Here is a 15,581-nt window from a genome sequence, read left to right on the forward strand (position 1 = left end):
TCTTACCCTCAATCTGCGTCCATATACGGTGACTTGACCACGAGCCTGCTCCTTCCTCTGTCTCCACTCCACCAGGTTGAGGCCATTGTCAATGGCCAGGGTAATGTTCCTCTTGCTGACGGTGGGGTTGACTGTCCCGGCCAGCAGGTGGGGCTCGGTATACAGAGAGACCTCCATACCATTGGCAAGAACAAGCCGCAATGAACCGTCCAAACCAATAAAGTAGCTGTTCCGAACTTGTTCTGAAGATGTAGAAAAGATATTAGACGTGTTACAAGGGAAGAAACAGTCTAGCTGATGTAAGAGGAGCATATCTAATATTTCTTTCTGTGAGGCACAAATATAATGACCTAAAATGGCCGCGCAGCAAAAAGGAAAGCCTTTAGCGGCAGTATTTAACCGAACCACTGTGGTAACGTTGAGCCTGTGACAACAAAGATCAATAGCGTGAGGTTTCAAAGCACCAGTAAAGTAAAATTTTACAGCTGTTGCAGCAGCCTGGAGGATACTGAGAGATGAAAACTATCAAAGCAGCTAGCTTGCCTGTGGCCACAGAGAAGGCAGGGCATGCACATTCGCACAGATTCACAGGGGATAAATCTGAACCTGCCTGTTTCTTTCCCTGGGTGACAGCCGCCTATGTTCCACTTCAAGACCAGTGAATAATGTTACCTCTGAGCATCTTATAGACGTCCACCAAGAAAGGCATTGTTTTGCCTTTTTCTAAAGATACTAAAAAGACTAGGCTATGTCCAGTTATATTTTCCTGAACCTAATCAAAATAACTGCACACTGGCATATTTTGGAGTAGTTGTAAAAATGGTTCTGATATTTTTCCTTGCTTTGCAGACAATGATCACAGAATAGATCATCCGTAACAATCTTTCACATCCCTCACCACTGCTACAAAGTAAATGTAACTGGTGATATTATTTTTAAGATAAGAAAACTTTTTACTAGTAAACCATGACCCCTCTTATTTTCCCTGTGGTTTAAGAGAAAATAAACATTGGAGTTGTTCATCTACAGTTTCTCTTTCAATCAGTTTCACACATTGTTGAAATAATTATGAAAACAGAGACAAAACATGTTATATTGTCACCGACATGGCAATGCTATATGTACTGTAGATAGCAGTGTATTAACTAGAAGCAGAGTTTCTGGTGCTACTATAGTTATAAACAGATATATAAGTCAGGATCAAGCAACAGAAGCTTTTAGTTTGTTTGCTTAACAGTGAAGTGAAGATTTTCATCTTATATTTCAGAAAGGATAAGTTCAGATTCTGATCATGATGAACAGGTTAACTAACAGCTAAAAATCACAGCTATTAACGATCAATTAGTGCCAGGTGAGGTTAAACAGGATGTTTTATTGCCACAGTGCATTACAAAATCTCCACTCAGTTGTATTTTTTATCAATTTTCCTGGAGGGTCTAGTAACGACCACCTATACTGTGTTTCCTGATTCATTTTTATGACATAAAATCAATTTTTATTTTTTCTTTTCTGGGAAATGGATGCTCACTAACACATGTTCTTAAAAATAGAACAGAAAAGAAATACGGCTTTGATTACAGGCGATGATTTAAAAGCAGTCACACACCAGGCGTTGTACCATTTATAAAGGTTTTCTGAGATTTGTACCTTTGTCTCAGTGTTGTAAAATGAGGGCAAATTTAATTTCCTCTGCAACAAAAGTGTGGACGAATTGCATCTGAAAAGGTCAAAACCTTATATCAAAAACAAAGTCATGCTGGTTCCATTTATCCACTTCACTGCTATGTTGTTTTGAGGTTGAAATCTCTTGTATTGTTTTAGTTAAAACTGTTAAAAGTCTGGCCTCCCAAAGTGCAGGTTGAGCCACAGGGTACTCCCACTGCAGCAAGTTCTCAAAGAGGGTCAGTCCGTAAAGACAACTATTTTTCCCCTAGCTCTTTTCTTGAAACTAGTTTGCCTTGAGGCTTCCTACATGGAGCTGCAGGCCTTCCTGAGTTAAAGCAGGAGTTAGACACCACTGTTACCACAGCTCCAAGACGGATGGAGCGCTTCACAATTTGGTGAATATCCATCCATCCATCCGTTATCTAAACCTGTTTATCCTTGTAGAGTCGTAGGGAGGCAGGTGCTTATCTCCAGCAGTCGATGGGCGAGAGGCAAGGTTAGACATACTGCCAGTCCATTGCAGGGTATTCATTGCTTGTACATCCAAAACTGCTGTAATTTAAGCATGAATATGTAATTTACTACAATCAGGCAATCTTTACAAGTACGTAACCTGCTCAGTAAGGAGAAAAACTGAGGCCATCCCTGGGGCAAAGTCTCAACAGCACCAACTTCACTAAAGATACAACTTTTAGAGTTTAACTTCAAAGAGAATCTAGTGATGCCATGACCAAACAGTCTCGACGAGGTGCTTAATTTATGAGGAAGAAGAACACATCTCCTGTCAGAACAACTCTTCACCCTTTACTTTTTTAAGCATAGAGTAGCACTTTAGTTTCTAACAATTTTCCATATTAGAACCAAAAAGCGTCAATGTATTCTATTGAGATGTGTTTAAACACAGATCTGAAAAGTGTAGCCTGAATATACATTTAGTTACTTTTAACTTCAAACCACCAGATTTCCTCAATTAAAAAGTAAAAGTCCCCTAATTACTGGAGTCCATCTTTGTTTACTTTAATCTCAGTACAAATTCAGCTGTGCTGTTTGGTTTGTTAGAGAACATTAGTGAACAAACAGCAATATGAAGACCAAGAAGCACAATAGACACGTGGGGAAGAAAGTTGTGGAGAAATTTAAAGCAAGGTTAGATTATAAAACAATATCCTAAGTGTTTAGTGAATCACTAAGCACTGTTAAATCCATCATCCAAATAATTAAAGAGTAAGACACTACAGATCTGCTAAGACATGACCTTTCACCTAAACTGAAAATGAAAGAAAGGAAAGTACAAATCATAGAGGGAGGCTCATAGTCACTTTAGAGGAGCTGCAGAAATCCACAACTATACAACAAAATTTCACTCAGTGAAGCTAAGAGAATTGATAATCTGGAAATAACCAAAATAATTAAGTATATAAATTTTTTTTTTTACAATAGTTAAATTACAGAAGGCCTAATTTAAGGCGTTAAACATATGTTGTAAAGATGTTGCTTACAGTCATGGATTGAGACGGTTTCAAGCAGAGTTCATTGTGACAACTGAACTAGTAGCTTTCTGATAGCAGAAAACTACTTCACCAAATGCTGAGAATCTTAAAAAACATACATTTAATGGACAACCTGCAGCAAGACTTAGAAATTGATGCTCACAGCTGCTCTCTGTCCATCTTACTAAGCTTGAGATATTTTTCAGAGAGGAATTGGCTAAAACTTTCAATTTCTCGATGTGCAAAGCGGATACAAAAGATCCCTCAAGGCTGTATTTGTACCTAAAAATGCTTCTGCAAAGTATTTACAAACTCAATACAAAATGCACACTTAGCTTTCCAATTTTATATTTATACAAATACATGTATACAATTAGTGGTAGGATTTGAAATAGTTTTTATCAAATTAATTTCAAGGTCTGCAATTATTTTAATCAAAAATAATTGTAATCAAAAACAATACATCAACAAAACAAAATTTCCAACTGAAAAGCCCTTTTAAAATAATTGAATAAAGAGATGTGTTTTAATAAGTTATTTAGGTCATTCAACCATCATACTAGGGCAAAACGCTATTATACCCATTCAGCTTTTTCTATGAAAAACTACATTAGAAATGTGGACTTAACGCTGACAATAGCGTTACGGATGTCGTTGCTTGCTGTAACATGTTCTGCATTGTAGTGGCATTTTAAGCTTGAATAATTTCTGTGTCTCCTGTTAGCACAACTTACACATACAATACTTTTTTCCCACGTCCCATCAGATTGCTTTTGAAGTAAAGCTCATCTCCCAGAGGATAAAGAAAGGCAGCTTTGTTGTCCATTACTGTTGGTTGTGCGTCATATTTAAGGGTGTACCAGAACCACAAAAATACGAAAGTTCCAGTTGGAAACTTTGTATGTAATAAAACAACAAAAAACGATCAATGGTGTTTACCTTTTCATCACATTAAAATATATCTAATCTAATCCCCACTAATTCCGAAGTATTCCTAGTTTATATGCTGGTCTATCATCTCAGATCCCAAAAAATCCATTTGAGATTCAGGGTGTAACATGACGTGGAAAGGTTTGTGTGTGAATATTTTTTTAAATTACTGTGTTGTGTGTTTATTGTGTAAACACTATAGGATATTACTCGTGCCACTAAGAAATGGCTACACACCCTCACAGACTCCATTGATGTCCCTCAATCAATAAAGTGCGATGTCAAACCGGAGGGATAAAGTTGAAAGGTTTACAGTCAGGCAGTGCAGTAATGAAAAGAGTGTATGTGCAATCAGCATCTTATCCTTTCAGATTCATGTTTTAATAAAGATGACAGTTTAATGTAAATACTTGTCTGACACAATGTGTCTGTGTCAACAAATTTGGGTCTCAGACAAAAAACTGACTCCCATCACTGAGGCACTCACCTTGCAAAAGTGTGTAGAAGTTGCCAGAGGCAGACAGGTTGGTGGTGACTGTGATATCCTCTCTATTGGAGCCCTCTGTCTGGATGCGGACCGAACTGTCGGCTTCTGTGCGGTAGCTGCTTACTCTGCCGGTGGGGTAAGTGATGTTGGTTAGTCGCCCGTAACCGTCGTACCTACGATAGAGAATATTTGAAATAAGGCTCAGCTGTATGGAACAGAACCAGTTTAAAAGAAAAATGACATCTACTTCAGCAATTATGATCTTCTTCTCTGTTAAGAAAATATTTCAGTGCTTAACTTTTTTCCTTCCTGGTGTCACAAACAGCAAAATGTGATTGTAAAAAGGCAGAAAATCAACCAGCGTATAAAAGAAAAGATAATAAATTATATAGACACCTTTAATTGTCGTGGCACAACAAGTTTTAAAAGTAAAATTGTCTGAGGAGTAATTATACAACCATACAGTTTTGAAGCTTTTACTTTTCTCAGCATTACATGGGAAAAAAAAACATTAATTCAATTACTTCATAATGCGTAACTTCTAATGATCGAAACCTGTAATCAAGCATTGCATAAATAAATCTTTGCACCTTTTATTGCAAGATTTTTCTGCTGATTTCATTCTTATAGTCTCAATAAATGCTCAACTAAAACAAAGTAGCGTTTTCAAATAATTATGTTGGGCTGTCATAATTATATAATAATGAGGCTGTTGTTTGATCTTGCTGTTTATAAAAGGCCATCTGCACTTACATTGGTAGTCTCATATGAGGCAGCAAGAGATGATGTTTATGTAAAATAGGGTTCACTGACGAATGCTATGTCAGAATTTGGAGTGTGAATCTGTATTTTTATCTTTTTGAAATATCTATAGTTAGTAAAAGTGGTTTAGTTAACATAGACAATCATTTTCTGAAGTCACACATCTATGGCAATTTTCCAGCTACCTTTAATTCGGTGGCTGTTGGATAATATGGCAGAACTCCAAAGCTGTCCCAAATGTCCGCTTTTGTTAGTTGTGTTTGAAATGCTACAGGAGAAAAGGGTAAACTTCTTCTAAAGAGAAAGGTTTCACAGCAAAGATGAGAAAGCACACACCTTCTTGCATTTGGAAAACATCTTATTAGCTTTAAAAGATTAGCAACATCACCTAATCCCATTATGCAGCCTATGAAAAAGGAGCACTGAAGTGCAAATCCTCTGAGAGATGCTGTCTCTCTCCAGCCTACAAATCAGCTCATCACATACAAGAACATGAGTGGCCAGATTGTTTCATTCTGCTCAGAGAGCACGTCAGCATCGAACAATTTGAAATCTTTCAGATTGCCTGTTCGAGGAGTGAGTGAGCAGTACATTACTTAGAATGAAGACTTTTATCTGTGCACTGAATACATATTAGAACGCCCTCCTCTATGTTGCTGCCTGCTACAATAAAGCCTCTAATAAATGAGATGGTGGGTGCTGGTTTACAGATATTTCCTCAGTGCTCCCATCTCAAATGTCTAATATGGAAAGGAAGAGTGGGAGAAGGATCATCTCAGAGAGATAAATGTTATCTGATCCAAGCTGGTGCAAGGCACTGAGATTCATGCACATTTCTTCCACTTCAGGAAATAGAAAATAGCATCGTAATTAGCATCTAAACATATGATCCTCCCTGTGTTCATCTTGTAAACAAACTTAAGCTTTGAGAGCATACATTACTCATGATCTAAATTGTACAGTCTAACTGCTTAATTTATTCAGCTAGTTTGCCTTTCTCACAAAAGTCCAGTAGACAAATCTTATTCGCATTAGGTGGCTTGATCACTGACCCACACTCTCTCTGTCTCAATTATAAGCCGTGAGCTAGCTAGCTGAGCTGCTAATGGCTTCTGCCTGCCTCGGCTCAGCTGCCCATTAGTTTGCTTTCTCTGAACAAGAGGGGCACACAGGGGCAGGGTGCTCAAAAGAAGCAGAGAACCGTTTCCCCATGGTTGGCCATGAGTCTATTCGGATCGCATCAGCTCTGTGTGACATGCTAGCTCCATGACCTTTCACGCTAGGGCCCAACAATAGGCCGAACACTTCATGTCAGCATCACCTGCAGCACAGTAAATGTCAATTTTACGAGGGATTCTCTTATTTTGCTTGCTGCCTTGAATTTGAGGGGATAAAAAACTAAATGAAAAGCTTATTGTTGCAATACATCAGCTAAAGCTAAAGACTTTAGAGTGCATGTGGCAAACTCAAAACCTGTGGGCTGAATATAGCTCTCCATAACTATTTCTGTGGAAACAGAACTTAAGCATATCACTTGTGTGCTTAAATGTTTTATCAGTCAAATCAAATCAGTTTTTATTGATATGTATAGCACCAAATTGCTTCAGTGTGGAAAAATTAAGAACTACTTCTTGAATGCAGAGAAAACTGTAGCATTTTAATAGTTTGTTAATATGTGGTTTTATCAATACTTTCTGCCACAACCAGCCTTTTGAAAACATTAATAGTCTTGATGTGATCCAAAATGAAAATGAGTTCGACACCGCTGCTTTAGAGAACTAGTATAGCTTTTTTCAACACGTTTCTCTATTTCTATTGGCTGTTGAAATTCACACCAGACCTGCTGTGTTTAATTTAGTGTGCGATATTCACATTTTTAAACACTATTAATGCTTGTATATTATTTATGTCAAGAAAATAAAAATATTATCCACATCAAATTTCTATCTTATAGTAGAAAGTGTTTTGCTTCTTGCAAAAATCTTTTTTCTCAAATGACTGAACAGATTATTGCAGAAATACTTCCAATAAAATTATGTGACCTCAAACCACTTTGATTAGCAATAAATACTTAGATTATAGTTCAAAATGTTGGAAGATACTTTAAGCTTTACTCAAAAGAGACACTAAAGTCAGTCCACAGTAGCCCTCCAATTTCCTACAGTTGGTCTCAAAGTTCTCTTCATCAAAGCCCTCACAATCATCATCATTATTGTTGTATGATGTTTATAGTAGAGTGCAAAATATGCAAGCTGTCAGAGGTCACAACAATATCCACTTTTAAACATATGCAAATCTGCAACACATAAGTATATTGTCCTATGTGTTTTAAAAACGTCCTCTCTGAGATGCTCTCAGGTTGACAGACATAGTCAAAGGTTTTCAGGAATATTGATTATAGTAATGAAATTATCAAAGGGTCAGAAGTGTGTTTGTGAATACCATAAATGTCAATGGAAGTGAGGTTGCCAAGGGTTACAATGAAAAGAAAATTCAGCAGACATCTTTTGTTCCCTAGTCAATTCTGAGTCTTACATCTGCACCTAATGAGAATATCCTTTGATCTACACACCACGGGATATAATCACATAATTATTAATACCAGCAAATGTTTAGCAGGGCACTTTGTTGGATGGAGATAAATGGTGGTTTTGATGGCAGTGAATTCTGCTTCAGACCCTCAGGTGGTGTTCTGACCTTCAACGCTAATTATTCAAGGAAAAACAAATGCTCTTTATTTGGTCTAAATGAAACATGGATGAACTGATTTGCCTGCAGGTAAAAACAAAGTTATTGCTTGACTTGAAAGAGAAGAAGCAGGAAATTGAGTAATTGAATCTCTCCTTTGTCTTGAGCAGGCTATAATATGCAACTTTCATAGGAAAAACAACCCAAAAAAATACAAAGGTAGATGTATTTTTAGGAACAAAAGTTATTGTAAATATGTTAATCCAGATTTGTATATTTCAAGGCATTAAATATATTCAAGGCAACTTTCTGCTTTGCATATAGTTATATGGCTGTCGTGGGAAAAGGAACAGATTAAAAATAAACACAAGTTAACTTGATGGTCATTTATATAGTCTTACATGATTATTATTAAAACTATGATTTATATGCATTTGAAGAGAAAAAAAATAAAACAAATTGACTTGCTGATATTGGTGCGTATTACCAATTATAAATGCAATTGTTTTTTCTTGTGATGTTATGATGTAAATGTGTTTTTCCCAATAATTTTATTTACAAATGTACAAAACCCACATTTACTACCACCACTAGGCAATCCTAAGTAAGAAGTGCATTTTTAAATCTTTAGCTGATTAGACAATGTTGTATTAATTCTTTTGGGCCTGTTTCTCTTTCCAAAGAGCCAATTAGAGTGCGTAATAATAAAGTGTTTTGAATTCTGGACTAAAAACCAGTGGTCAATCAGTCCTTTACACTCGAGAATCAACATTTAAAGATGCTTATAGCATTAAATAGGAGAAAGACACCTGAAATAATAGTGGAAGACCTCATTCAATATTAATTTAACATTTTTCTCTTTAAAAACATTATCACTGATGCTGTAGATTAGTAAACAGATTATGACTTTTTTTCCCCAACATATAACATCGAACTGGAATATTCTAAAGTGCTACACTTATTCTCCATGTCTGTTTATTCACAAGAACAAGAAATTCTGACCCTGAAAACAAACTGTTCTTATTCCATCTTTAAAAAGTCCTTTGTGCAACTTCTGCTCTATGATCTTGCTGTTTCTTTACACATAAGCAAAGGTTGAGGCTCAGATCTATTAATAACCACAGCTGTTTTGCAGAACGTCAAAAAATATATACTTAAAATTCCAAACACCTAGTGTGTGTTCTGTGGCCAGAGGCAATTTTGTCTACCTCCAGAAATGCAAATATTTGGGTGCATTACTGCTTTCCACTTTCATTCGAAGCATCTCAGGTGACAGCCGAATCAAACACAGGTGATAAATGTGTGTGCATATTAAATGGTGCGTCTGATTACGTGTCAAAGTTACATTCAACTAGTGAGGTGTGACAGATGTCTGAATGGCAAATCTGCTTAATCACATGTTTTAGGATGACATCCTGTTAGCACAGTTCCAACCTTTTGGTACAGCATGTTAGGATAAGGGACAGGCTGCTCAGCACAAATCATGAGTACATGAAATCCTGCGCTCATATGCCGAAGAGTGTGGGAGGGTTTTCAATTGTTCCCACTCAATGTGTGGTTCACCTCAGCCAATTACTACCTCTGGCTATTATATTATGACTACATTAATCAGCCTTCACATCCCTACGGGTTAAAATATTTTACCGAGCAGATGCATCTCTATCCATCCTGTATCCAACAATGGAGGGTCTGCAGTCTGTCACTGCAAGGACGGGTGCAGATGAGTAACATATCACCCGGTAATCCTATTTGGTATGATAACAGCAAATAGGATTACACTCATACTTCCACAGGTCTTGCATTTTCACTGGACTTGACATCCAGCTATAAGAGGGGAGTTCATATGCCAAAAAACACTAAATTCAGTCTTCTACGAAAACGTCTTATCATAGGATGACAAAACAGAATCAAAAGCAGGAATGGAGGCATGAGTCTGATAGACTCGCACTGAAATCTCACAAACAATCTTTACCTCATCTAATTAGGGGTGAAAGTAAGGCAGTAAGTGCAAATCATTCGAATAAAATTTTGTATTCATATCTAAATGTGGTTTAAATAAATTTTGGGTGAATTTGATAAAAGTCAATGCCTTAGTTTTAGTTATATTTAGATAAAATGTAAACTAATGGGTCAAATTTTAAACATTTTTTGGCCTACATAAAGATTAATTCCTAGTTCACACAGCAGGTAAATGCGACCCATATCCAACTTTACCACAATTTGTCATGTTATTAGATTTGTGCCACTTCCAAATATGGTACGAAATTGGATTCATATGCAATAGTTTTAAAATCGTTTGCAGTCTGAATGGTCATGCTGCATTTATCTTCATCACTGACATAATTCTGCACCAGAGGAAGCTAGACATGGTAAATCTTAACGTAAACAATGGCTGAAAACTCTAATTACAAAATTATGAAAGAAGTTTGTGTCACTGAAGCACATAACATCACAACCCCACCAATCTTGATTCCAACTACGAGTCTAAACAAACTTCTCTACAGAAGGTGCAGTTAATGCACCACAAAAGGCCCTTGCTAACTAGATTGTCCTTTCCTTTTACTAGCTTCCTTTGTTTGTCTTATGGTCTTGTAACAATACTGTAAGCTCTCATTGCTGTATAACTTTAAAATCATTTTCACAGATGATATGTAATGTTTCTTAACATTACTTACTCAAAGAAAGTTGTCCATCCATTTTCATTTGTCTTAGAAGAAAGAAGTCCTGAGCTTCCATGGTAGGTCATTACAGCTAGTTCTTGACCCTGTGCAGCAACAGTTTTAAGGGCGTTGTTAGTACCAATGGTGAACCAAAAGGTCTGCCCATCAGGGACCATTAGCCACAGAGGCATTCCTGTAGTGTCTCGTCGGATGCTCACTGAGTTCTTGTTCTTATCTGTGATACCACTTATATCTCCCTTTCCTGTGTAGGTCAGATTGTAGAGATGGTCTCCTGTTGTCAGACTTTGTGTGAAAATGTGGCTGCCGTTGGAATCAAACAGATAGAGTTCATCATTAATTGGAGAGGATACCTCATACATACTGAGAGGATTCAGAAAGGGTTTGTTTTTCCGCACATAGCGAATACGAATGTTTCCAAGATCTGCAATATAAAGCTCTCCATCTGGGCACACAGCAAGGGAAGAGGGTGCATTCAGCTTGGCATCCTTGGCATAGCCTCCATCTCCAGAGTAACAATCGCAGTTGACGTCATTTTTGCAGTCGCAGCCACTTGGTGCCCCTGCAACCAGAGAGATCTCTCCATTGGTGGACACCTGTCGCACTCTGTTGATTTTCTTTTCATCAGACTCGGCAATGTACAAAACACCGTTGTGTGACAGAGTCAAGGCATTTGCTGACTCTAGAGTTGCATGGATAGCCACTCTGCTCATAAGAAAGTGATCAATGCCAGGTACTTGGCAGTGCATGGGGCGGCCTGCTACAATGCGGACTTGATGGTTCTCTGAGACTTGTAGAACAACATTGTTGTCCAGAACGTACAGAGAGTTGTCCATGGGGCTCACTGCCAGGTCTGTCGGCCACTCAAGGCGTACCTAGAAGGACAAAAATATATACAAAAAAATCAGCTACAAGTCACAAAAAAGATGAAGCATGCCCATGATGTTGGGCATACTTCTACTAATGTGCTAAAATTGGAGCTAATATTTTGCTTAGTGTTATAAGTGCAAACTCTGAGGAGATTCAGCATACTTAGCTTCACCTAAGTTAACTCTTCTGGATAAATTCTCAAGTGTTGTCTTTTGATAGTGAATGAATTAGTTGCAACACAATGGTTTAGATCAGAGCATAATCATTTCTTACTCAAAGTGTGAAAAGACAAATACATGCCACAATTTTCACAACAGATTTTCAGTTTGCTTCATGATGATCCGTCACACAAAATTCCCAGTAAAAAAAAAAAAACATTATTAAAGAAGTGATGTGATAAAATATGAGAAGTTCAAGGGTTTTGAATGATTTTGCCTCATATTATTACTATTGCTATAACACAACAGCACAAGTCCTTGAAAAGAGACAGAAACACCCTCAACAAACAAAAGCCTGCGCTGCCTTTGGCTTTTTGAATTATTAGTTATTGTTCTACTGACAATGTGTCAGGCTTTTAACAAATTGAAATGATTGGATTAATCCCATTTACTGGCCTCCTTCTCCCTTATTGTCCCACTGGGATCTCTAAGAAACATAATCTAGAGTGTCATATTTCACCGGGAGCCTAGGAGCTCTCAGGAAGGCTGCTGATTAAATCATGGACCAAAATACAAAAAGTGCTACTGAAAATGCTATTTGCCCATAAAGCGGGAATTCAACAACTCTATGCACATGCACAGGTGTAACAAATTCCCCAGCTTTCTGACCTTTGCATAACAAAATAAATAAGTCTTAGACTTACATATAAGCTCTTTAGTTTACTATTAAGAAGTGAATGTTGCCAGAATAATTAATTTGAATCTGACAGGACATTGAGTCCAAGTGGAAAGAGAAACAACTTCAAGCATCACATGCAGTTCATATCCTATAAACCTCCAGTCATTTTTCACAGGAATAAGGGAGGATTATATAATAGGGTAGATCACATACAACAAACGGGCAACTAACAGAAGATACATGTCAGTTTTCAGTGAGCAAAAAACTGTGTTTACTTGGGTAATGAAAGGGGGGGTGGGGGGGGGGACTTAAAATTTCTTAAAACCTATTTCTTGTCAACACTGCTGGTTAAATATTTCATGAGCCTGAGTGTAGAGCGGCTCAGGGGACCTGCCTGTAAGGAGGTTTTCACGCCACTCTGACTGATGAGGGGATATTTCCTGAGCTGTCGTCCCACATGCTGTAACCCGATCACAGCCTGCACTTTATACAGTGGGGCTGCTGTCAGTAATGCCTGCCTGATAGGCCATTTGCCAACCCCACCCCAAAGGAAAATACTCCCAAAAGAGTGTTCATGAGGTGGGGGAGCAAATCCCAGATTAGTACCAACACCAAGATTTTTATTTTTTGTGTATTTGAAGGCTATAAAGGATTTTCTATTTTCTTTCAGACATTTCTATTCTATAGATCTTGGAAGGTTATCAAAAATAGAATAAGATGTCATTTTTACTAAATTCTCAATTTAAATTGAATGTCAAAGTTTGAGACTTGATAAATCTCTTTGAAAGCTGCTAACATCCCAGAACAGGTTACCAAAATGAATGTTTTAAGAACTTTAGGGCTTTAAAACCTGTAAAAAATATTACATTACGACTTGGAAGACTTTTCTCTTGCTGTTTAGAGCATAGAGTTGTGCAGTGCTGCTGGTCTTCTGCCACTTCAAGTGGCCTAAAGAAGGCTACTACACCTTTTTTTAAATTTCCAAGGCAAATATAGCAACATGCATATACACGGTAATCCAAAGTGCTTTACATAACATCAAAGGAAAAGCTGAAAAAATAAAGAATAAGAATAAATGCATATTACAACAGAAAAGAAGGTGTTAGTCTGAGTTTTTGATCAAAAATTCCTGTAAAATTGTAAACAGTGAGGAGAACCAGACTTTCTAAACAAACTAACCAGACTTTCATTAAAGCGAACTAAACAGGACCCTTAGTATCTCCAATATTTCAGGGGCAACACAGCTAAAAACAATTTTTAAAAACCAGGTGAGCAACAAATCAAGACAGCAGCTTGTGAATTCTAGGTTATGAACTGTTTCTGTCAAAGATACATAATTCAGTTTGTAAAACTTATTTAGATGCTGAAGTGATTCTGGAGACACAGGAGACATCATCAGGTTATTGGAGCACACATTTGTCTTATTCTCTGAATTTTGTCTTAAAAATATCAGCAAAAAATTGTTGGACTTGTATAAAAGTTCAGGAGAGAAATGTGATGAGGGATTTGTCAGCCTGTCAACAACAGTAAATAAACTTTGGGTATTGTTGCTGTTTTTGTCAATAATATCAGAAAGATATAACTGCCTTGCTGTTTTTAAATAAATGTCACAGTGAACTTTAAGCTCTGTTTTTCTCCAAAGGCATTTAGCTTTTCTTCACAACAAGCTGAGGACAGTCAGGGTGATAGGTGAAAAGAACGTGAAGGAAAGGAAGGAAGTGTTATTAACATAAAGTTTTGCATTGACCTCTGCTGTGGTTCAACCAGTGATTTCGATACAGTAATTAGAAATAAGCAAAAATAAAGACAAAACAGGCCATATAAGATATGCCTGGAAGATCTAGTTGAAACCAGATTTTTAGATACACTGAAACAAGATACAAACGCATTTTATCTCACTTTCTAAAGTTAAATCTAACTTCTATTGATTTAGGTCAGTTACCAACATTATTTCTGTTTTCTACATGCCAGAAAACTTGACGAGGACATTTTTAAAGGTCTGACCCAAGTCATATAGTTTAAAAGACAATTTTCCCTGATGGTGACCAAATGTATGCAAAGTTCTAAATTTGAAAAACGTTACAAAAAAATTTTAATTCTCAAAAAATGTTTCTGATAGGTTTTCTGGCATTTAGCAAATATACACAATTTTGGTTACTCTAATTGACCTAAAAGAAGAGAAGTTTGGATTGATTTAACTTCAGATAGTGAGAAATATTTAGTCTTTTTATTCGGTGCATAGTAAATGTCTGGTTTCAATTGTATGTCACACATTTCTGAAAAATCGTTTTGTAAAAGCTCATTTTTACTCAAGGTTATCACACCATAGAAATCTAACACCAACTCCTGAAATGTTCCAATGATTCAGTCTGAAGATTTGTTTTTTTATTTGACTAAAATCTGAACTCAGCAGGGAACACAGAAAAGCAAGTCTTTCATTTTTGCAGAAATCCAACAGACTGAAAAAGCAAAACAGGAACAATCTAAGTCCATGGTGTAAACAGATAAAGACTTTTGAAAAATGTCAAACTCTTGTTGTTTTGCAATGAAATAAAAAAAGTTGAAAGATAAAAAAAAGATTAAAAAGATGAATTAAGAAAAATTTTGCTGCAGTTTTCTCACAGGAGACCTGGTGCAGCAAGATAACAAATTCATCAGAGAGGGAAGAAATTTGACAGTATTTCTTGGCTAAATCATTTGTGGAACACAACAAAAGTAATGACCACTGCCACGAGCCTTCTCCAGAGAAACCCATTTCTGAGCGAGGTTACAGAGAGTGTTTGAAGTAGGAGCCCGTGTGCTCTGGATGAATTTTTAATGGATGCTTTTTACTGTCTGAGTGTCTCTGGCAGTGCTTGTGTGATTTGTCATCATTGTCGAGCTGCACCCAGCTTGTATGTGTCCTCGCGGCAGCAGCAGTGGGAAGGTGAGCACATATAGGTGCTTGTGTGTGGGAAAAGGTAAAGAACCAAGAAACGGTAAGGCATGGGTGGTGGGAGGGATGAAATCCCCTCCTTAGGATGGGAGTCTGGAAATGGGCAGCTGGAGGCTTTGCTCAAGTGTATGAAATCCTATAAACAGAAAAAAGCTTTTCTTCCCCCCACTTTCATCTGGCACTCCACAGCAACTGTTTGCTAGTTGTGCTCAATAATATGCAAAACCAGCTAAATGCTT

The 15,581-nt window shown here is 37.2% G+C and overlaps 1 protein-coding gene across 1 annotated transcript in view; it reads right to left on the reverse strand.

Annotated features, from left to right (window-relative positions):
* tenm4 (teneurin transmembrane protein 4) overlaps nucleotides 1-15,581 on the reverse strand; it is a 222,679-nt gene that overhangs the window by 20,909 nt on the left and 186,189 nt on the right. Inside the window, 3 exon segments of the mRNA XM_032545202.1 lie at nucleotides 7-242; nucleotides 4,573-4,745; nucleotides 10,698-11,575. Of these exon segments, the coding sequence (XP_032401093.1) occupies nucleotides 7-242; nucleotides 4,573-4,745; nucleotides 10,698-11,575 (1,287 nt within the window).

The sequence above is a fragment of the Xiphophorus hellerii genome, chromosome 18 (genome assembly GCF_003331165.1).
Source record: "Xiphophorus hellerii strain 12219 chromosome 18, Xiphophorus_hellerii-4.1, whole genome shotgun sequence".
Taxonomy (NCBI): domain Eukaryota; kingdom Metazoa; phylum Chordata; class Actinopteri; order Cyprinodontiformes; family Poeciliidae; genus Xiphophorus; species Xiphophorus hellerii.